We start from the raw sequence: 21,660 nt of genomic DNA, 5'->3' as shown, positions 1-21,660 counted from the left end.
GCGGGTTGATGACGCGAGGGCGCGTGCCCGGCGCGGGCGGGTGACGTATACGCGGCCGGGCCCGCAGCATGGCGTCTGTGTCGCTGAGCGAGGCGGAGAAGGTGTACATCATGCACGGCGTCCAGGTAGTAGCTGCAGCGGCGGCGGCCCGGGTTCTCCTGGTCTTGCGGGTCACGAGCGCCCTCGGGCCGCCAGGCCAGAGCGTCCAGGCCGCTGTGAGACTGCGCTTCCCTTGCGACACCGGCGCGGCGCCCGCGTGTGCCGCCCCGAGCCGGCGGCGTGGGGTTTTAGGCCCCGGAAAGGAGGGCGCGCTCGGGATCGGTGGCCTCCTCGCAGCGGTTCGGATGGCTGAGAGTCGGTCCTCGGCCGGAAGCGGTGCGCAGCCCCTGGAGCCGCCCCTTAGTGAGCGCGCTGTGCCCCCACGGGCGTGCACTCCGCCTTCGCGTCCTCCGGGCTGAGCTCGGTTTTCTCCGGAAAGCGAGGTGGGCATCTGGCCCGCTTGTCCTCATCTCGTGCGGGGGAGGCGCGGAGACAGCGCGCCTGAGGTGAAAGCGCCTTGAAAACACAGCGCTTTACAGAGAAAGCACCTTTTAAAAGCGCTTTGAAAAACAGTTTGGCGGCGGGTGACATGATTATTGTCGCTTCCCATTTTGAAAGTGGAGAACTAAACCCCCTAGGCAGCCATAGCTAAGGTCGTCTTTGCGCATGCTTCAGCCCTTGACGTTGATCTTTCCCCGTTGTCACTCCTCCTGGTAACCGTCTACCCCGCATCTCTTTCTGGCTGCACGGGATGCTGCTCCCCTCAGAGTTCTTCAGCCCACCCCGCGCAGCCCGGGTAGCAGCTCTTCCGTTTCCCTCCGTCTGCCGGGACCAAACTGGAAAGTCACATGAAGGCAACCAGCTATTTCATTAGAGGTCCACAATGTGAGTGAAGACTGTGTCCTTTTAAAACTGTGACCTCTTCTTATCCTCTGCTTTCGTGATGGACCATGCAGCGTCATTAGTTAGCGGGATGCATATTAAACCTCGATTTAAAGTCAAAACTCGCCGGCCGTGGTGGCACACGCATGTAATCCCAGCATTCGGGAGGCTGAGGCAGGAGAATCGCTGCGAGTTCGAGACCAGCCTGGGCTGCAAAGTGAGCTTAAGGCCCGCCTGAACTGCATAGGGAGACCCTGACTCAAAAAGACCAAAAAAAAAAAAAAAAGTCAAAACTCACAATCTCATGAGTAAAAAGGAGGATTTATGGCAAGGGCCAGAAAGGACCTACAGGGTTTTCATGGGCCCCACAACAGACCCCTGGATTGTCTGTGTAGCTGTCTGTCTCTGGTAGTAGCCCTGCTTTTCCCTGCCAGAGTACTTCTGGTCCCTGTGGACACTTGCTTATCGAGTTAATATTATCACTTAGTTACTGTGGACGGATCAGGCCCACAGTCTCCCAAACGAGTGGATGGCGAAGGCAAAATAAAAGAGACGAATGATTTCAGGGCTCCAGGAGGATCAGAGCCCTCTCACAGAATCTGAGATTCTCTGGGCTAAGACAAAGTTCTTTTCTGGGAGGTCAGTATTTGTTTAGTTATCAAAACAAGGTGGGGGATACTGAAGGAAGGCTCTCAAGGGCTTCTCCAAGTAAGACACTATATTAATTTAGGAGAGCTTTGTTAACTCCAGGGAGGTCTCCACTCAGGAGTGAGCTGCCTGCAGCTACAGTCTTTATCCAGTTGATTGAGGTTGGAGCCAGGTGCCATTAGCTGTGGCCTTGTCTTGTCCTGTGCTTCACCAGCTACTACAGGCCTCAGTCAGTTGGGACCAGTGACTCGCAGAGGTTCACTTACTAGGAGTCTGCTGCCCACCTCCAGACAAGGGGCCTAGGCCTGGGACAGACTCACAAGTAAACATGAAAAGCCAACTGGTTAATTAATTAATTAATTAATTTATTTTTTTTCTCCAGTACCGGGAACCGAACTCACCACCTTGCACTTGCCAGGCAGGCGCTTTTTGCCGCTGAGCTAAATCCCCAGCCCCCAACTGGTTAATTTAAATCCTGCCCAGAGCTGCTTCATAGTGGTCTCTATCAGTTGCTGTCCAGCGTCTCTTAAGCCTTAGTGAAATCTGTCCCTTTCCACACCTTTACTTTTGTATGGCCTTTCCAGCTCTTTACCACATCTTGACCTGTTAACCCCTCCTTTTGTTTTTAAGACAGGATCTCACCAGTTCATACTATTCCTGAGCTCACTGTGTAGCCCAGGTTGGCCCCAAACTTGCAGTGATCCTCCTGCTTCAACCTCCCAAGTGCTGGTATTACAGGCAGGTGCACCATGCCCGGCGGCCCCTCTTTAACTCTTTTTCTTTGAAGTGTTTCCCAGATCATAGATAAGAGCCTAGTGAGAGAACTAGTTTGGCTTGCTGGTATTTCCTGTCCTGAAGAGCTGGTCCCCCTATGCGTGGTATGCTTTTGAGTCACACCCTTACCTCTGGCCTGGCTGGTGAAGAAAGACTCAGTTATGGGGTATTGAAGAGCTGTGGGCACAGTGGGCTTTCCCAAGGTCCGCTTACAGGACACTGGCCATAACCCGGAGGTTAAGCTGGCCTCAAACCTGGGCTGGCAGTTGGTAACCCCACCCCAAGGAGGAGAGAGAACACTTACAGGGCCCAAGCCTGTGTTCCCCTATGAGCTTAAGTTGGCATTCATTTGCTCCATCTGGCCGTGGCAGAGTTGGAGCCAGCCCCCAGCGCGCTTGCTTCTTTGCCCGTACTCTGTTTCCAGACCCTGAAAGCAACGCTGTGGAACCACATCCTTCAGAGGAGTGCAGGGCCGCTTGGGCGTGAAACAACCAACATCTGGTTTTGCGTGCTGTGTTTTGGACCTGGGCTTGCAAAGCTGGACCGCGAGGTCCCTTTCCTGGGGGGCTGCTTTCTCACAGGGCGGGGTCTGAGTCTCCGTTCCTCTCTAGGAGCTCTGAGCTACAGGACAAGTCAAAGCAGGGTGAATAAGGGGTCCCCTCAGAGCACAATGTAAGAGTCTGGAGGCCTTCCAAGCGGGTTGGTTTAGTTGTGCTGCCTGTAATAACTGTCGTAGGGCTGGGGGTGGTGATGTACACCTATTGCCCCAGCACCCTCCAACACTGAGGCAGAAAGATCCTACACTGGAGCCCAGCCTGGGCAATTCAGTGGCTTCGTGAGACCCCTCCTCAAAATAAAAGGGCTGGGAATGTGGCTCAATGCAAAGGTCCTGGGTTCAATTCCCAGCACTGCCAAAAAACCATAACAAATTGTAATAGGCCTGGATTACCTGGGTGTGGGGCAGAGCTCTGGGCTGAGTTAAATATCTTCCCACTCTGGCACAGACAGGAGATTAAAGCTGGGGGCCTCTGTTTCCTCATCTATATCTTTCCAGGGTTAGCTGTGGGGTTCAGTGAGCTCATATAGGCCCAGGAGCAGGTGATGGGCACTGCTTTGAGGGGGAGATGACACCTATGTTCTCCTGGGAAGATGGCGCCCGTCAGTGATCCCTGCCTTTTGGAGTCTTCTGTAACTAAAGTTGTGCCTACTTTGTGAGTGAGGACACAGGAGCTTGCTCAGGATCCCAAAAGCTGGTGTGTGATGGCAGAGATTTTTGTTTTGTCTTTTTGAGACAGGGTCTTGCTCTGCAGTTCAGGCTGGCTTTGAACTTACTTTGTAGCCCAGGGTGGCCTTGAACTCACAGCAGCAATCCTCCTGCCTCAGCCTCCCAAATGCTGGGGTTACAGGTGTGCACCACCATACTCGGCTTGCAGCCTTTTTGTAGATCCATGCAATTAGAGAATTACCTTGGAAATTGATCTTCGTCGTTGACACATGAGCAGATGAGTCCAGACTGGGGAGAAGGAAGGGGTCCCAGGGCTGGGCGAAGCCTGGTGGGGAGGGTGAGGGGCCTGGGAAGGGGCTAGAAAGCTTTCAGGTTCCGTGGGTGGGGTTGTGAGGGCACACGGCTAGAGGATGATTCTGAGTTTGGAGTTCTGCTGCAAGGAGGGCTCACTTTGCTCCACTTGCTGGCCTTGACATACCTGTCCCTAGGTGCCGGAGTTGTCTGTAGCGGGGCATCAGCTGGGTCCACTTCCTGTCATTAACAGTAGTTGAGAAGGTTAAGGAGCGGAAGTGGGCACGATGGAGGGTCACGCTGAGCACTGTGTGAGAGCTTGCAACAGTGTCTGCTCTTCTGTTCAGTTTCTCACAGTAAAAAACATTCAGCACATACGCAGTTAGCAAGGCAGTTTAAAGATAAACTTCTAGGCTGGGCGTAGTAGTGGTGCACGCCGTCATCCTAGCTCTCAGGAAGCTGAGGCAGGAGGATTGCTGTGAGTTCCAGGCCAGCGTGGGCTACAAAGTGAGTTCAAGGCCAGCCTGTACTACATAGTGAAACCATCTCAAAAAGCCAGAAAAAAAAAAAAAAGATACATTTCTGAAAGTCACAGTACCCACTGTTTCTTATTTTTGTTTTATGTTTTGGGAGGCAACCACCCCCTTGGGTATCTGATGAAGCTAATGATTCTTTTTCTCAGGGAGAAAAAACTGCTTTCAAAAAATACAGAATGAGGGTGATGTCTATGAGCTGACAGGGAGCAACTTGTGTGGGTTTATTTACTATATAAATTAAACGTTAAGAAAAAGCCAAGTGTAAAAGAACATATAAAATGGTATGCAGCCTTCCTTACAAGAAAGAAGGAAGTAAATTCACGCATCTGCTGGTTGGAGGAGAGGAGATACAAACCAAAGGGTGGAAAATAAATAAATAAATAAAGTGTGCATGTCCTTTTCTCTCTGAAGAAAAACAAAACAAAAACAAAGGGCAGGTTGCTGAGGGACAGGAGAAGGCCGTGATGCAGATTGGGAAGGTGACGTCTGTCTGCGCTCACCTTTGCTGCTAGCTTTGCCTCTGGGAACCACAGCAATACTCTGAGTACCGACAAGTAAATAATGAAAGTAACCAGCATGTGGCAGAAGCCACAGTGAAGTAGAAACAGTTAGGAGTGAGCAAGGGTAACGCGGGAGACTGTGACTACACCGGAGAGCGCAGTCAGGCCAGAGTCGGAAGGAGCGCTACGCCACGTGTAACTCTGTTGCTGGGAAGTTTATTTCCCCTGCAGATGTTGGCTAGCAGCTCTGACACTGCTTTATAGAAAGACTGAACAAATAGAGAAACATTGTAGAAAGTGAGAGCTAGCTGATGCTTGTGCTTGTGACAGAGACAGACAAAGTAGGGACTGATCATACTGGGCTGCATCCCCACCCCTTTTTAAATTTTGAGACAGTCTTCAATTGCCCAGCGTAGTTTTGAACTTGCAGTCTTCCTGCCTCAGCCTCCCCCAGTGCTGGCATTACAGGAGTGGGCCACTGCACCCGGCTGAGAGCCAGCTTTCTCCCTGCCTTAGACATTACAAATGAGAAAAAGAGCAAGGCTGGAAGGAGCCTGTGGGTATTAGATTGGGATGGAGCCTTCAGTGCGAATGCATGGCTTCTCGGTAGGCGTGTGCGTGCGGAATTAAACATGCTTGTGTGGGAGGGGTGTTAGTTACGTGGACGTGGATGTTTTTCTAGCTGGGAAGGTCTGGAAGCAGGGGTGGCAATGAACTCGGCAACCAGATCCTGGTTTTTAAGACCGTTCTGTGGTAAAAGGAACCAGGGCTGGGGCAGGGCGAACACATGAGGCTGGAGCAGCTTGTGTTTGAAAGGAAAGAAGCGCCCCAAGGAAACGGGGGCGCATTGAAAGAGCCCGGCACCAACGCGGAGATGCCGCCAGCGGCCGAGTCGGGAACAAAACAGTGATCTTAGTAGATCACGGCCGCAGCCATAAAGTAGATGTGAGTGTTATACCGCTCTGAACAAACAGTAGAAGAGGTCAGCAGACACGCAGACGGGCAGGCAGGCGGAGAGGCCGCCTCGGAAAGCTGGGGGCCGTCCCCCTGGAGAGGGCAGCTGGGCCCCCACTCTGGTTGTAGGGAACGTGAGTGGGTGTGGCTATGTCCAGGAAAACAAGCGGCCCAAGGCCTTAGTCTGTCAGGCCTGTTTAAGATCCGCTGTCCTTAGCTTCTTGAGCATTGTGGGGTCGGAGGCCGAGGTGGAGACAGCCCACCCTGTAGATCTGACTGCACACGCTTCTGCGCACGCTCTTAGCCTTGCGGGTGTGCAGGCGGCTGCCGGGTTCTGTCCTACGTTCAGGTGTTACTTGTTCGGCACTCGTGTTGCGTGTGGCACTACGCTGTGGCTGTCGCTGTCAGGCAGGCTGGCGTGCAGGCTCGGCTTTGCTGCACCAGCTGTGGACTCGGACACATCGCTGCACTTGTCCAGGTCCCCTCGTGTGTAAGAGAGCAGCGCTGGTCATAGCCAGGACAGGATTCCCACCAAGAGAAGAGGGGGCGTTGTGCTGCAGGGTTCTCCAGGACAGAGGAGCAAGTCAGTCTGGCCGGCTGCTATTGGCGTGGGGTCCCAGCCCACGTGGTTGTCGTTGACTTAGGAAGACCTCCGCGTGGACGGCCGTGGCTGTGAGGACTACCGGTGCGTGGAAGTGGAAACCGACGTGGTGTCCAACACCAGCGGCTCTGCCAGGGTCAGGCTGGTGAGTACCGTGGCCATGTCCGCAGCCACCTGGAGGAGGCGTGGGTAGGCCCTGGGGAGACCATGCCATACCCAGGTTGGGGTCTGGCCTGGCCCGAGGGACCCCACCGGGGCGCAGCTCCTGAGACCCTCAGCTGTCTGTCTGGAAGCAGAGGGCAGTGGCCCCTGGCTGCCCTGCCTGACCAAGGACCCTTCTCCCATGTCCACAGGGCCACACAGACATCCTGGTAGGGGTGAAAGCAGAAATGGGGACGCCGAGGCTGGAGAGGCCCGACGAAGGCTACCTGGAGTTCTTCGTTGACTGGTCAGTGCTGTGCGGGGGTTTTAGAGACTGGAGCTTAAAGCAGGACCATTGGGAGAACAGCCCTCTAGTTCCCTGGGCAGCCTTTACCTCCTCCATTCAACCCCTCCACTCTCCAGGAGGCATCTGCCAACTTGGGCTGCCAAGGTCTGGGTAGGAGCCCTGGCCTCGTCTGAGTAGCCGGGCCTTGTTGGCCCCGTTTTCCCTGTGGGCAGAGCAGGACACCAGCCTGGACGTGCGGCACAGAGCAGTCACAGGCCGTGGCGGATGTGTCTCCGTGCTCTGGAAAGTACCATCCTCGGGTGGTGCGGCCATTCTGTCCAAAGCGCCCGTCTCTTCCCGCTGCAGCTCCGCAGGGAAAGTCTTTTCCCGGCTCTGCAGGGAAAGAGGTGCAGAGGGTAGAGTATACGCACACAGCCCAGGCCCGGGGACCCCGTCCCGCTGATGGAGCTTAGAGCCTGGCTCCCAGCTCGAGAGGCCGCCCCACGAGAGCCCTCTGGAGCCCTGCAGCTGGTGGCACGGATGCAGACCCGGGTCGATCTTCACAGTGCTCCTGTGAACGGCGGCAAATGGCGCGTGCGGAGGGGTGGGGACTTTCCTAGGGTCACCGCTCAAAGTGCCAGCTGGGGTCTGCCCAGCACTGACTCTTCTGTCTGCTTTGAGGGCTTGTGCTTGGAGGCCCAGCCTGGCCACGCTGACCTCTGGCGATGTCTCCTGCCACTCCGGCCAGCCCCAGCCGTCCTTCCTGCAGTCTGGTTGCCCTGAGGAGCGCAGATGGCAGCAGCCTTGCCTGGGCCCCCGCTTATCCCGTTGCTCGTGAAGGAAGCACAGTGCCTCTCCTGACCTTGACCTGCCCGGGCCAAGCAGTGGGTGGTGACCGAGGAGAAGACAGCTGTTCGCTTTTCTCCCCTGGCCCTGTGTCGTCTTGCCTCAGTCCTCAGAGGCAGTCAAGGCTGTGGCTCTTGCTCTGCTGCCCGGGGGCGGGGGCGCGGGCGAGGGTGCTGCACGCAGTGCCTGGTCCCGGGTGCGTCTCACTGGCTTGGCAGCCTGTGCTGTCCCCAGGTGGCCTGCGGGAGGGGGTGGGGGGCCAAGCTGAGCTGATGCTGCCCCGTCAGAGGCTCGTCGAGTCTCCAGGGAGCAGCGCCCCCCCCACTTCCAGGCGCATCCTTCACTCCTGCCCTGGGGGTAGCAGAGGCCTCTGGCCCCTTGGATGCGCCACACACCCTGTGTGCCCCCTGGCCACTGGCCTCCTATTTGGGATGAGGTGGGGGCTCCTGCTGGCACCCTGGGTCTAGCTTGATTTAATTCCTTATCGGCAGCTTCCAGGCTTTAATTATTTAAATTCCCCAGGGTAGAGAGGTCTCAGGAAGCTAATTGCTTTTCTGCTAACTCGAGTCCCTTTGGATTTGTCTACCTGAAACGGTAACATGCAAGCCCAGCAGATAGTATTTATGCGTCCTCTACCCTGTGTCCTGGGACTTGGGACACTTCGAGGGTCTCAGCCTCTGCAGAGGGTGCCTGCTGCCCGCACCCAGCCCCGCTCACTGTGCCTGGCTGTACCCTCTGATCTGGAAGTGACTCTGACTTCCCAGCCCTGCCTCTAGCCTTGGATGTGCGGGTGGGAGCCTGAGAAGAGGCATTTGAAATGAGAACTTGGAAACTTGAGGAGACAGCCTCTGCCTAGAGCCCACAGGAAGGTGTTTAGTTCTTTTTTTTTTTTTTGAGACGGGGTCTTACTATGCAGTGCAGGCTGGCCTTGAGCTCACTTTGTGGTCCAGGCTGGCCTAGAACTCACAGCGATCTTCCTGCCTCAGCTTTTAGAGTGCTAGGATTACAGGCCTCTGCCACCACACCCAGCTCAAGAAAGGTGTGTAGAAACCTGCATGTGGAGTGGCTGCCTCCAGGTGGCAGTCCGTTGGGTCTTATCAGCCCTCTGGCCGGGTAAATGGCATCAGGACTGTTCGGCCTCTCAGAGAGGCCAGGCCTCGTTCGTAAATGTCTCAGCGGGTCCAGCACTTGTCACTTCCCCTTTGATCCTAACTGCTCTTCGGTGCGGTCTCTGGTGTCCCTCACAGACACAGCCAGGATCTTTGAACCCCCCTTAGTGGGCGGGGCCGCTGCCCCCCTGCTCCTTGCCTGCTTTGTGCCACTTGGAGCCGGCAGCCCTGGGCTGAGGGCCAGGGTGAGAACGGAGCGGAGGCAGCCGCCAAGCACTGAGGCCATTCGTCGTCAAGTCCCCAGAGCGGTGAGGTCACTTCCAGAAACTTCGGCAGGGGCTCGCAGTGGGAGGTTCAGAGCCTGCTGCTCATGGGCCCAGGGTGGGAAGCTGCCGTGCACACACGGGGAGGGGTCAGCCTGGAGCTGGAGGGCTCCGTGAGGGTGAGCCTGCTCCGTACCCACTGAGGCTGTTCCTCCGCAGGACTCCGTAGATCGCAGCTTGATTGTTTGTGCAGGAAGCAGCAGCGACCTAGTATCCAGAATCCACACTGGGTGGATGTGGCCTTGAGCTCAGGCTACCGGGGTCGGCAGGAGGGGTGGAGTGGGCAGGGCGGAGGTGAGGGAGGAGAGCCGGAGGGGCAGGGCCTGGGCTCTGGGAGAGGGGTGGCCCTGCTGCAGGAGGGATCTGAGTCGGTTTGTGCCAAACACCCCACAGGCCCACGGAAAGGCTGTGTGGGGTGCGTCGGAGCAGCGAGCTAGAAGGACCAGCCGGTTCCCTCCCCGCCCCAAATTGTGTTTGCCCACAGGCGTTTACTGGGGCTGCCTTGGGCTGTGTTCCCTGATTGCATCTGTGGTCCAGCATGAAGCGCCAGGTTGAACAGCTGCTCAGTCTCCTGAGGCAGAGGGCGGCCCCTCGCGTGGGCAGGGGCGGGGAGGCCTGCGTGCCTGGCTGAGATCCTGGGCACCGGGCGTGTGGCCCTGCACACTGCTTCCCTTCCTGACTTAGTTTCCTTACCGCTGAAGTGGAGCCGGGGTCGGAGATACAGGCCGGGCGCCGGGCAGAGGGCTTGCCTCAAAGGCGCCGGCTCCAGGTCAGTCCTCACCAGCACAAAAATAAAGTGGAATCAAAGCCTCCATGGGTAGCCGCAAGGACGAGCCGGGTTGGTCCAGCTAAAGAGCATGGTGTGTAGTGTGTGGTGGACCCTTTTCTTTTCAATCAGATTTTATCGGTACACTTTAGGTATCCGCGATGATTACATTCCTTGCAGAGAATTTGCTCCTGTACAGGGCGAACCTTTTTAGAAGTAGTTCAGGCTACATGTGGAGTGGGGGCGCACACCAGCAATCCCACACATGGAGGCCGAGGCAGGGTTGTGAGTTCGAGGCCAGCCAGGACTGCATAGTGAGAGGCTGTCCGCGGTGGGGAATGTCACTGGTGTCGCTCCTTGTGCAGTGAAAGGGTTGGTCCTCCAGGGCTGCACAGAGCTGTCCTGCAGGCCTCTGCCCCGGGAGGTTTGCCTATCGGCTGCAGGGTGTTTTCTGAAAGGAATGAAGATGGCTGGGAAGCGCATCAGCCCTGCGTCTGCCCTGCGGCCCAGTTCCCGTCCCTGGAGTCGCCTGTGCGGGATCTGCCAGGCGTTGCCTTTTATCCCCTCCCAGAGACGCCCCCCGGGCCTGCATTTCTCCCAACTTTGCTGCCGGGAGTCCCTGTGTTAGCAGCGCCCCGTGATGAGGTGCCCCTCATCACTCAGCCCACCCCATTCTTCACAGAGTGGGCCCTGGCTTTTCTTTTGCTACCCCGGCATCGCACTACCCAACCCAGAGCCTGTGCCTCCGTGGTCTCGGCTCCTGGAAGCCCTGTGAGAGGAGGGATTACTGGCGTGCGCCCCCACCCCACACGTAGCCTGAACTACTTTTGAAAAGGTTCGCCCTGCACAGGAGCAAATTCTCCGCAAGGAATGTGATCATTGCGGATACCTAAAGTGTACCGATACAATCTGATTGAAAAGAAAAGGGTCCACCACACACTACACACCATGCTCTTTAGCTGGACCAACCCAGTTCATCCTCACGGCTACCCACGGAGGCTTTGATTCCACTTTTATTTTTGTAGTGATGAGCAGACAGGAGCATGCCTGGGCTCATGAGCCTGCTCAACACAGTCCTCCCTGCCTGTTGGTCTGCTGGCTGTGATAAAAGGCTGATGTGTTTCAAACTAAAGGCTTTTAAGTGGGCAGAATCCCTCTTTAGACTAACCTGGTCTCGGAAACCCCAAGGGATGAGGCTTTGCAGACAGGCTGGGTTAGACAGCTGGTCCCGGGAGCTCTGTAAGAGGCCCCCTGGGGGTAGTGAAGTGGACAGGCGCCCCGGCCCTGAGTCCTGCCGGGAAGATGGTCGCACCTTCAGGAAAGGGTAAAACTTTTGAGGAAAGGCCCCTCAGGCTGGGTTTGTCTATGCAGAGATCTCTACAGAAGTATTTTGAAGCATTTAAAACCTAGGACATATTGATTGCCGAGTGTTTTGAATTAGAAGCAAGTTGTGTTTTGCTGGCTGTGCACAATAAAAAGTTGGTCCCTGGTGACCTGATTATTTCCCCGTAACTGTGCTGCTTTTCACAGCTTGATGCCTGAGTCCAGCAGAGGTGGTGAGGAACCAGCCACGTTGCTATGGCAGTGAGGAAGTTTCCTGTGGAGCTCTTAAATTGGTCTCTGATGGCCGATGGGGATAAGGAAGCCAAGGGGATCAGGCGAGCAAAGTTACTAGACAGTGACAGGACAGGACTCTTTCTTCTGGTGGGGATCCTGGGCACTGACTCCACCGAGCACAGTGTCACCAGTTTTTGTTTTTTGTTTTTCTCCGGTACCGGGAACCGAACTCACGACCTTGCGCCTGCCGGGCAGGCGCTTTGCCGCTGAGCTAAATCCCCAGGCCCTAGTGTCACCAGTTTTTATTTTGAGATGAGGTCTTGTCAGGTTGGCCAGGCTGGCTTCAAACTTGTAACCCTCCTGCCTCAGCCTCATGAGTAGCTGGGATTACAGGCATGTACTGTGCCATGTACTATTGCCCACTTTTTAACTGGCTTGCTTCAGCGTTTTTACTTTGTGGGGAGATGGTGCTGGGAATTGAACTCTACCACTGCTACGTCCCTAATGCTTTTTATTTATTGAGACTGGGTCTTGCTGCAGCTGAGACTGGTCTAAGACTTTCAATCCTCCTGCCTCAGCCTTCCCAGTAGCTGAGATTTGAGGTGTGCACCAGTTCACACAGCCTGATTCATTCTTACATCTAGATTACAAAGAGTGATTCCTTTGGACGGCCCAGATGCAGTGGGCACAGCGGGAAACTGTCTCCCCGCCTCTGGCAGACCAGCCCCCACTCACCTTCAGGTCTGAGGCCCCCTGGGCTTCAGCACTAACCCTCCTGCCCCCCTCCCACCGTCTGCTCCCTGTTTCTCAGTTCTCCTACTTCACAGGGACGCTGCAGTCCCCTGGCCCAGTCTCTGTCGCTGGTGCTTTCTGGTTGGGTGAGGGGTTGGAAGACACCAGTGTGTGTTTTGTTTTTTTTGTTTTGTTTTGTTTTGCTACCAGGAATTGAACTCAGGGCCTCACACTTGCCAGGCAGCGCTGTGCCGCTGAGCTATACTCTCAGCCCCAGCATGTGGCTTTGCAGAGTCTGAGATGCAGCAGCTGGTTTGTTTCTTACCTTTCCTGGCTGGCATGGTCACTTCCCCCCGAGACTGGTCGCAGGTCCAGGGGCGTCAGGCCAACACTGTCAGCGACCTCCTGGGAAACCCTTCAGAGGGGCGTGGAGAGTGGCAATGTGGGTCTGGTGGGTTCTTTGTGGAAGCATTTGGACATAAGTATCAAAAGGCCAAAAAAGAAACATTGTTTTTCTTTTAAAAATATCCAGTCAAGTAAAGGGGCTAACTGAGCACTTAATCAGCCAGCAGTCTGTCTTGCTTTCATTTACCTTCTTGGAGCGCAGGGACAGCCTGGAGGCTGTGCTAGGGCTCTGACGTCTGTCCTACGTCCCCCAGCAGCCGTGGTGCACGCGCGGCAGGTGGCTCTGCCCTGTATCCCGGCGGCGGTGTGCAGCGCGGCCCCCTGTGAGCACGCTGCCCGGAAGCGCTCGAGAAGAGTGTTCACTGTCCCTCTAAACAGGCTTCCCCGTGTCATGGTGCTCGTTTCTCCTGGGCTAAAGCTGGCTTTGATAGCAGTCAGGGAAGTCCCGTGGGCTGGTACGTGTGGCTGCCGGGGGTGGCCGGGTGGCAGACACACCGTTCCCTGGCTTTTCCTTCTGGAGGTGCAGTGCCTCCCATGTCCTAGGCAAGCACTCGCCCAGGCTGCCCTTCCTGTCCTCGGCGATGGCCCCAGCAGGCTTGCGGCACAGCCTGGCGTGGAGCCCGCACCCCGGCCCTTGGCATCTGGAAAAACTCACATGCGTTGCTCTTCCCGTTCCGTGTAGCTCAGCCAATGCTACCCCGGAATTCGAGGGCCGCGGAGGGGACGACCTCGGCATGGAGATCGCCAGCACCCTCTGCCGGATATTCAACAACAGGAGCAGCGTGGACCTGAAGTCCCTGTGCATCAGCCCCCGGGAGCACTGCTGGGTCCTCTACGTGGATGTGCTGGTGAGTGTCACGGCGTGCGCTTCAGAGACGCAGGCCGCCGCCCTTACTTTCCCCTCTTGAGGCGGACGCTTTCGGCCTCCGGGGATGACCTCTGGGGCACAGGGCCTCCTGTAGTAACTGTGAAGACACCTGAGCACGTGGACAAATAGCGCACACATAGCGCCGTTCCATAGTGACAGCACAGCGCAGTTATCCACAGAAGTTATCAGGGCAGGAAAAGCCAAGAGCTGCTGTCCGGGTGCGGGACAAAGACACGGCGGAATTCCGCTGAGCGGAAGCGCTTTCCCAGGCCCCTTGTGAGGGGCCCTCGGTAGGTGAGGAAACCAAGACCCTGAGCACTTGAGTATCCGGCCTGAGGTCGCAGCTCCTGAGCAGGGCTCTCTGGTGTCAGACCAGCTCTGATGCCCTCGCTGTGCCGTTGTCCCTTGCTGCAGCCGGGGATGGCGGTCAGTGGGCCGCTGGCCGACGAGCACGCCCTCTCCCCGCAAGGCTGGCCCTGTGGCCCTGCCCCCTGCCGCAGAGCGGGGGGCCTCTGGGACGCTTTCCCCTCCGCCTTCTGCGTCCTCCCGCCCACCCCCACCGCTGCGGGCAGTTGGCCGCATCCTCTGTGTAGCTGTAATTGGTTTTACCTTGGTGTAGCATTGTGCTGATTGGGTCTGTTTCCTTCCTTATTAATTTTGTGACCCTTGAGAAAAAAAGCATTATCTTCCTCCTCAGATTGTGGACACGAGGCTAAGCTGTCAGCCAAACAGATTCTTCAGGGAGTGCAGCTCGTAGCTTGTGGGCAGAGTGAGTTTGATAAAGAGGAAGCGCAGCGTCTCCGCGTTGCTTCGGTGCGAGTCAGGGCAGCGCTTTCCGGACATTCTTACGTGAATTGGTAACGGCGGAGCAGCGAGGAGACGCGTTGGGCGCGGCGCCGTGGGAGGGCGCCATGTGGCGCTGAAGGCCCGTGTGCGCCCCAGCTCCACCAGCAAGGGGGAGGGTGGCAGCCGTCATCCAACAGGTCAGGTTCGTTCTGAACGCTGATGCTGCTGAGTGAGTTCCCAGGTCCGCCTGCTCGTCCTGCTTGCGCTAAGGGGGACGTGTGCTGCACGGTGATCCCTGCCAACAAGGCCTGGTTTTGGTGAGGGGACCAGGTGTGCCCTGGTGCTCACCCAGTGCCGGGGGCAGTGCAGCCCTGAGCTCCCCGGGATCTGCAGACCTCGGTGTCTCCTCCCGCCCCCCATGGGAGGAAGCGCACGGCGCTGCTTGGATGAGCTGCACCGTTCCTCCTTGCGCGTGGCGCGGGGACGTGAGCCGCAGAAGCCCTCTGTGCTGCTCGCGGCTTCTGCAGAGCTGACGGATGCGGGGCCATCATCTCACCTCGGAAACGCCTCCTCCTCCCTGAGCGGGGGCTGTGTGCAAGCGGGAACTTCCAGGCGAGACCGCCTTGCCGTCATCTCTAGCTCTGTCTGCTTTTTTTCTTTTGTTTTTTTTTCCCGTACCAGGAATCGAACTCATGACCTTGAACTTGCCAGGCAGGCGCTGTGCCGCTGAGCTAAATCCCCAGCCCCTAGCCCTGTCTTCTTCGGACGCCTAGCACCTGGGTTCTTCTCGCACATTCTCTTTAAAAGGGCTAATTTTGGAAACACATGGGCTTTTGAACTGTTACTGTCCTCAGTGAAGTTCTTAATTAGAAAAACATTTTTAAACATTATATCATCAGTGCAGTGGACCAGTGTCTGTCATTCCCACGGCTCGCCACGAAGACGGTTCACTTCGGCCTGGATGAGAACGAGCTGGGGGTGGGGAGGGGCCTTTGCTCGCGGTGAGCTTTTATCTGGTCTAGAGACGCTCAGAGTCCGTGTTTGAAAGGAGGTGGTAGAAGTCTGGTCCGCTTGTCGGGATTGGGAGCAGGCGGGCGCCGGTGATTTATTTCTCGTGGGCGCTCGTCCGGTCGTGTGAGGGTCTGGCCTGTGTGCAGACAGCCTAGCCGGCCCCCTCCGCACCCTCCTCCCGGCCCAGACACATGTGCGCACACTCCGTGGCGCTCAGACGCCCCACCGTTTCCAGTGCCGTCTCCTCCCTAGCTGGTCTCGGTTCGCCCCAGGTGGGCTGACTGTTGGGCTTGGTTGCACTGACGGGGGCGGTGACCTTGTGGGGGTGGTCACAGCTGTCTTGGAGGGGTCCTCTGCCCCCCAAGAGGACCACGTAGCCCGTGGCCTGGGCCCACGACAGGGCCTGCTCTGAGCCTCCCTGTCCTCCCCGCTTGTCCCAGGCCTGCGCACACAGCCTGGTCGAGCATGCGAGTCTCGCGAACAGGGAGGGAGCCGCTAGGGTGTTCGTGGCCCAGCCCCTTCCTGCAGGAAGCGGCTTGGAGCTGCGTGGGCAGAGAGGTGGTTGTGGGTGCTGCAGGCGGCCTTGCAGGTGCTGTGCCAGCGCTGGGGCATGTGCGGGGCCTCGAGCTCCATTTCTGTCGTGTGAACTCTCACTCGACCTCACTTGGAGCTGGCGCCCAGGTGCTGAGTGACACGCGCTGTTCTTCGTCCTGTCTCCCTTAGCTGCTGGAGTGTGGTGGAAACTTGTTCGACGCCATCTCCATCGCTGTGAAGGCCGCGCTCTTCAACACGAGGTAAGTCTTTAGGTCTTCCCAGAACAGCCTCAGGTGCCCACCCGAACCTGGGCATCACATGGTCCTGAGAACACGGGGGAGGGCGGCTTGATGTTACCGTGGTGAGATCTGTCTCATGTTAAGCTCCCCGGAGATCGCCTCAGTGAAAACTAACCACATCGCTGGACGGGATGCTACATGCCTCAAAAATCTCAGCACTCAGGAGGCTGAGGCAGGAGGGTCGCTGTGAGTTTGAGGCCAGCCTGGGTACATAGTTCAAGGCCAGGCTGCAGTATATAGTGAGACCCTGTCTCAAATACAAACACAGACTTCTGTGTTTATTTCTGTGTTATTTTCATTAGTGAACATGTGTTATGCAGAAACGTGTCAGACAACTGCAGAGAAGGCAAAAAGACTAGACACCAACCACCAGCCGGCTGTTCCTGGCCAGCCCCGGGGCAGGGATTTTTAACTCGCTGTGTCTTGGGGCTGTGAACAGGGCCTGGCACGCAGTCGGTGTGCATGTGTTCCGTGGTTATGCACACGCGTGTCTCAAAGCAGGGGAGCAGCTGCGCTGTGTCCTCGTCAGAACAGGAAGTGTTGTGCCCTGTTCTCAGTGCACAGTTAGGCTGGAGCAGAGGCACGGCTGAGCCGTCTCGGAGTCAGCGTTTCTTTTGACTCTGATTATGTCGTCCTCCAACAGGAGAGGAATTCGTGGCAGTTGAAAGTAAATACGCCTGTAATCCCAGCACTCAGGAGGCTGAGGCGGGAGAATCTCTGTGAGTTCGAGACCAGCCTGGGCTACAAAGTGAGCTCAAGGCCAGCCTGAACTGCATAGCGAGAGCCTGTCTAAAAATAAATAAATAAATACATTCATTTGTGGACATTCATTCCACGGGGAGCTCACAGAGAGCGGGCTGGGGTATTAAAAAGGAGATTAGAAACTGGGGGGATGGAGCCCAAGGAAACGGTTAAGGGGCGTAGATGCTTTGGTCGTCACAGCGACTGTGTAACGGGGAAAAGCTGGACGCCCTCCGTGCCTGATGGGGGCTCCAAGCCACGTGGTGTAGTTAGAGGGAGACCCGTCACTCGCCGCCATCTTCACGTCCCGCTTCTCGAAGCCTGTTTGTTGTGTTTTACTTCTGGTAATTTTTACTTTATTTTTAATGTGCCTCCCAAAATCGTCATTAAAGTTATTTTTCCTGCACGTCTTACGGCTAGTTGGGCCTGTGTGGGCATCTTAGATGTCCTCCGGGGAACTTAGGCGACCTATGCAGTTTGAAACACATGCGCAGCTAAACCCCTCACCGTGAGAAGCTGCGGGGTGAGGGTGCGCTGGGCTGGGGACCGCAGCGTCCCCCTCCCTGGGCCACCAGGCCCCTCGCTGAGCCCGTTAGGGGTGCAGGCCTGGCACTCGCCCAAGGCCACCACCCTGGGAGCTTGTGTGCCACGTCCCACCCCCAGCAGGAGGGGGAGAATGCAGCAGCTCGAGGCTGCCGGCTGGCTCTCGTGGACCCCAGGCGGGCAGAAAGAGAGGCCGGCCAAGCGGGACGTCAGCACAGAACACGCAGCTGCCCATGCTGGGCTCCCGGCCCGGGCTGCCGTGTTGCCCTGGCATAGTAAAGGGAGGGCGTACCGCAGCTTCCTTTACCAGGAGGGCTTCAGCTCCCGTTGTGAGCCTCCAGGGAGAGGCAGCATTGCTCCTCCGTCCAGTCAGTGGGAGTCCTAACCGTGCTTCTGCTTCTAGGATCCCGAAGGTCCGTGTCCTGGAGGACGAGGAGGGCTCGGAGGACATCGAGCTGTCCGATGACCCGTACGACTGCATGCAGCTCAGCGTGGAGAACGTGCCCTGCATCGTCACCCTGTGCAAGGTGTGGCCGCGTCTCCCCAGCCTCCCCCGCTGGCGTTGCCGAAGCGCCTGGGTGGTTACGGGCTCCCCGGGAGCTCCTGCTTTGCTTGTCGTCAGAGGCTGCGGGAGCACTGGAGCGGGGCTCCTCGGCCCCTTCGCGCATGTGCTCTTCCCGCGACGCCCTGGCTGCTTCCTCAGTTCCCTGAACTCCGCCGCTAAGGTGGCTGAGGAGTTCGAGGGCAGTGAACGCGTCCCCTCTGGCCCAAGATGTCAGGCTCTGTCCTGGGTGGCCGACGCGACAGTGAGCCTGTCACAGACCCCAGGCCCTGTCCTGGGTGGCTAAGGCGTCAGCGAGCCTGTCACAGACCCCAGGCCCTGTCCTGGGTGGCTAAGGCGTCAGCGAGCCTGTCACAGACCCCAGGCCCTGTCCTGGGTGGCCGACGCGTCAGCGAGCCTGTCACAGACCCCAGGCCCTGCAGCCCCATGTGCGGCCGAGGCTGTTGTGCCAGCACTGCCCGGGCGAGCAGGCGGCTGATGCCACTCGGGCCCTTTGCACACACTGTCGGGCATTGCTCGGCCGGCATCGCCTCGCGGACTGGAGTGCGTGGCTCAAGCCACCTGCCTTGGCTCGTTTTGAGCTTGTCCCATCGCAGGGCCCTGCAGGTGCACCACTGCAGTAAGTGAAATCACCTGGCCACACACGTGGCCACCTGCCCCTCGCCCCTTGCTGCAAAATCTTGTGGCCCCTGCAGCCCGTGTTCCGGGTGTCTCTGTCACTCCCCTCACACGGTGGCCTGTAACAACGTCACCCAGCCCTCCAGGCACTGGCCAGGGAGCCGGCAGACTGAAGGGAGAGGGCGCGGGTCCGGCAGGGACTGGAGTCGCCTGGCGTGGACGTCCCTGCCGCAGGCCGAGGGGTGGGGACCCAGGGTGCACACGGCCTCCCTCCCTCCCTCTGCAGATTGGCTGCCGGCACGTGGTGGACGCCACCCTCCAGGAGGAGGCCTGCTCCCTGGCCAGCCTGCTGGTGTCGGTCACCAGCAAAGGGGTGGTGACCTGCATGAGGAAGGTGGGGAAGGGCAGCCTGGACCCCGAGAGCATCTTCGAGATGATGGAGGTGAGGCGGGCTGGGCAGCGGGCTGTCACCCCTGGGCCCCTCACCCTGGCCCTGTGGGAGGGACCCGGGAGCAGGTGAGGGGCAGCAAGCCCCTGCTGGCCCCGTGTTGCTGCGTTTCTGCGTGAGGGCGTCAGCCTTTGGTCACGTGAAGTCACCGCAGCTCTCAGGTTCGAGGTTCTGTGGTTGCATGGGGAGTTGACTCCTTGGCTTGCTGCCTCCTGTCCATTAGAGGGCGACGAAGGGGCACGGGCTGAAGGGTGGCCGGAGCCCCGCGGAGGCCGGAGCCCGCGTGAGCGTGACGGGCTGTGCTGGTCCCGTCGGCCTCCGCCCTGTGTGCTCGTGGGTCTGTTTCGTCTGCCCGGAAGCCCCAGGGCGGGGCCTGGCTGCTCACCGGTCTCACAGACCGTCTGCCCGCGGCCACCCCGGCTCCCTGGCAGAGCTGCCAGGAGCAGAGCGTGGGAGCTGGCTGTTGCCGTTGGTAACCGCGGCAGCCCCGCACGAGCCCAGCGGTCACTGCGATGTCAAGTGCTGGCGCCTCGTTCTGAGAAGCGATGACTTCTCACGGAAGGCTCCCAGCGCGTGGTGTCTGTTTCTCTCCTTTCTCTTTTCTCTTTATTGAACTTGTGATCCTCAGCCTTCCTTCCGAGGGCTGGGATTACATCCGTGTGCCACCACACCGGCGTTAAATCTTCATATTTCAAAGAGCAGCACAGTCTGGGGGTGATCAGGGGTGCAGTGTGTGCTTGGCATGGCGCAGGCTTCAGCCTTCGGCACCAGAAACAAGCGCCGTAAACCACCCGACCTAGTACAAGAGCAGGACGCGCCTGGCGCAGTGGCGGGCGGCCTGGGGGGCGGTGGCCGGAGGACCGCACGTTGGAGCCGAGCCGGCAGCGGTCGCTGGCGGCACGGGGCTTCTGGCCCGTGTGAGCTCACGGCTGGTCTCTCCCACCCTCCCTGTCCTGCAGACCGGCAAGCGCGTGGGCAAGGTGCTGCACACCTCACTGCAGGACGTTCTGCGCAAGGAGGAGAGCCTGGGGCCCGAGAGGCCGAAGGTGGGGTTCCTGGGGTGACCGGCACGCCCCTCTGGTGGTGGACTCTGTGTTCCTGTTCGCTTTGCCCCGGAGGCAGGGTCCTGAGATGCGCTGTCCAGGCTGGTCTCGAGCTCCCGGACTCCTGCCTGTCTCCCCAGTCAGTCGCTGGTGCAAGAAGCTCGCACCACCGCACCCCACTTCCCTCTTCCTTGTGAACTGCTTTGTATATATATTTTCTGGCCTGTGAATGTAAAATTAAAGTCTATTTTCCGGCCTGCTGCGGCGCGGCTCGCGTTCTTCCCCTTGTGCAGCCCTGCCAGCGCCTGGGAAGACCCGGGGGAAGAGGCTGTGCAGAGGCACTGTGCTGCGGTGAGGAGGTCTTCTCTCCACGTGCGCTCGGGGTCAGGGTGGCAGAGAGGAGTTCCTTGGGCGCGTGCGGTGGGGCCCCGGGCGGGGAGCAGGGCTCGGCCTGCTGTGCCTCGGCCGTGCCTTCCGGAGGTCGGGTGGAGCCCCGCAGTCTGGGCTTCGCGGCCGCTTGGTCCTCAGCCAGGCTTCTTATCACTCCCGCTTGGAAACTGCTTTGTGCTTTGTAAGCGCTCCCTGGGGTTTCCTGAGATTTCGTTTTCTCAGCATTGTGGACGCTGCCATCCGATTGCTCAGCCTGCTGCACCCTGGGAGGCCAGGCCAGGCCAGGCTGCGAGCCTGTGTTCTGCTCCTCCAGGGCAGAGTGGGCTTTGCTTCTCCAAGTGCAGCTAACACTCCTCATTGACCTTACGGCCCGGCAGGAGCTGATGCGTATGGGGAGGACCTCAGCCCCACGCAGAGAGAGGTGCTAGGAGCTCACCACCTGGGGAAGGAGCAGTGTGGGAGCCCTGATTGCCCCTATTTACCGGATTGGCATGGGCAGCCCCTGTCCCCGTGAGAGGAGCAGCTGCCGTGTCTGGGGACAGTCTGGCTTTTGTTTTCCCTTTCCTGTTTCCAGTGAGTGTCCCCGGCAGGACACAGACCTGTCCCCGCTGTGCCCGTAGGGCGACTGGGGCAGTGGCCTCGCAGGGACGCACAGCTGGGGCCTGAAGCGTAGAGGCTGTGGGCCTGGGCAGCCACTGTCCGTGACTGAGCTGCAGGCAGATGAGCGTGTCCTCCCTGCACGGCTCGGCTCAGCCGCGGCCGCCCCGTGGGACCAAGGGAACACTGCAGAGATCTGCAGACCTGGGGGAGCTCTCAGCAGGACCAGGCTGTCTCTGGTGGCCTTCAGGTAAACGTGTCAGAGAGGAGCGCAGCGTTACATAAGCTGCAAGGCGAGTTTGCAGTTTCCGTGCGCCCTGGGCCTGTGGCTGCTATGAACGCAAGCCTGCAAAGCACTAGGCCTGGGGGAGTCTGCGGCTGTCTGCGCTTCCCGCCCTGACGGCGGTGATGGTCTCACATGGGGCCGGCCTGCAGCGCACGGATCTAGACCACAGCAGACCCGGGCAGCCATCCAGCAGAGGGTGCAGAAAGCCTTAGGGACATCCACTCCCGTGCACCTAGGAGTTCGGCTTCTGGGAGCGGGAGCAAAGTGCACAGCCCGGGCCCGAGGGGAGCTCCTCCTGTGTGAGTGCCGGCCGCGGCGG

General features: G+C 58.4%; 1 protein-coding gene across 1 annotated transcript; it reads left to right on the top strand.

Moving 5' to 3' along the window:
• The first annotated feature begins 44 nt into the window (after positions 1 to 44).
• On the top strand, positions 45 to 20,330 carry Exosc7 (exosome component 7). Its single transcript, XM_005383478.2, has 8 exons — positions 45 to 125; positions 6,494 to 6,595; positions 6,804 to 6,898; positions 13,298 to 13,463; positions 16,004 to 16,074; positions 17,801 to 17,924; positions 18,864 to 19,019; positions 19,985 to 20,330. Exons 1-8 carry the CDS (start codon positions 69 to 71, stop codon positions 20,087 to 20,089), a joined length of 876 nt encoding a protein of 291 aa, XP_005383535.1. The 5' UTR covers positions 45 to 68; the 3' UTR covers positions 20,090 to 20,330.
• Positions 20,331 to 21,660: the final 1,330 nt, after the last annotated feature.

The sequence above is a fragment of the Chinchilla lanigera genome, unplaced genomic scaffold (genome assembly GCF_000276665.1).
Source record: "Chinchilla lanigera isolate Chin_1 unplaced genomic scaffold, ChiLan1.0 scaffold00019, whole genome shotgun sequence".
Lineage (NCBI taxonomy): Eukaryota > Metazoa > Chordata > Mammalia > Rodentia > Chinchillidae > Chinchilla > Chinchilla lanigera.
The sequence above is the reverse complement of the archived record's forward strand: the minus strand, read 5'-3'. Positions and strand labels throughout refer to the sequence as shown.

What these genes read in the sequence shown, in the direction of transcription:
- Exosc7 (XM_005383478.2), top strand. Translation starts at nt 69, where the DNA reads ATGGCGTCTGTGTCGCTGAGCGAGGCGGAGAAGGTGTACATCATGCAC. An exon ending in GCTCTGCCAGGGTCAGGCTG is followed by an intron (nt 6,596 to 6,803) that starts GTGAGTACCGTG and finishes CCATGTCCACAG; the next exon opens with GGCCACACAGACATCCTGGT. An exon ending in GCATCTTCGAGATGATGGAG is followed by an intron (nt 19,020 to 19,984) that starts GTGAGGCGGGCT and finishes CCTGTCCTGCAG; the next exon opens with ACCGGCAAGCGCGTGGGCAA.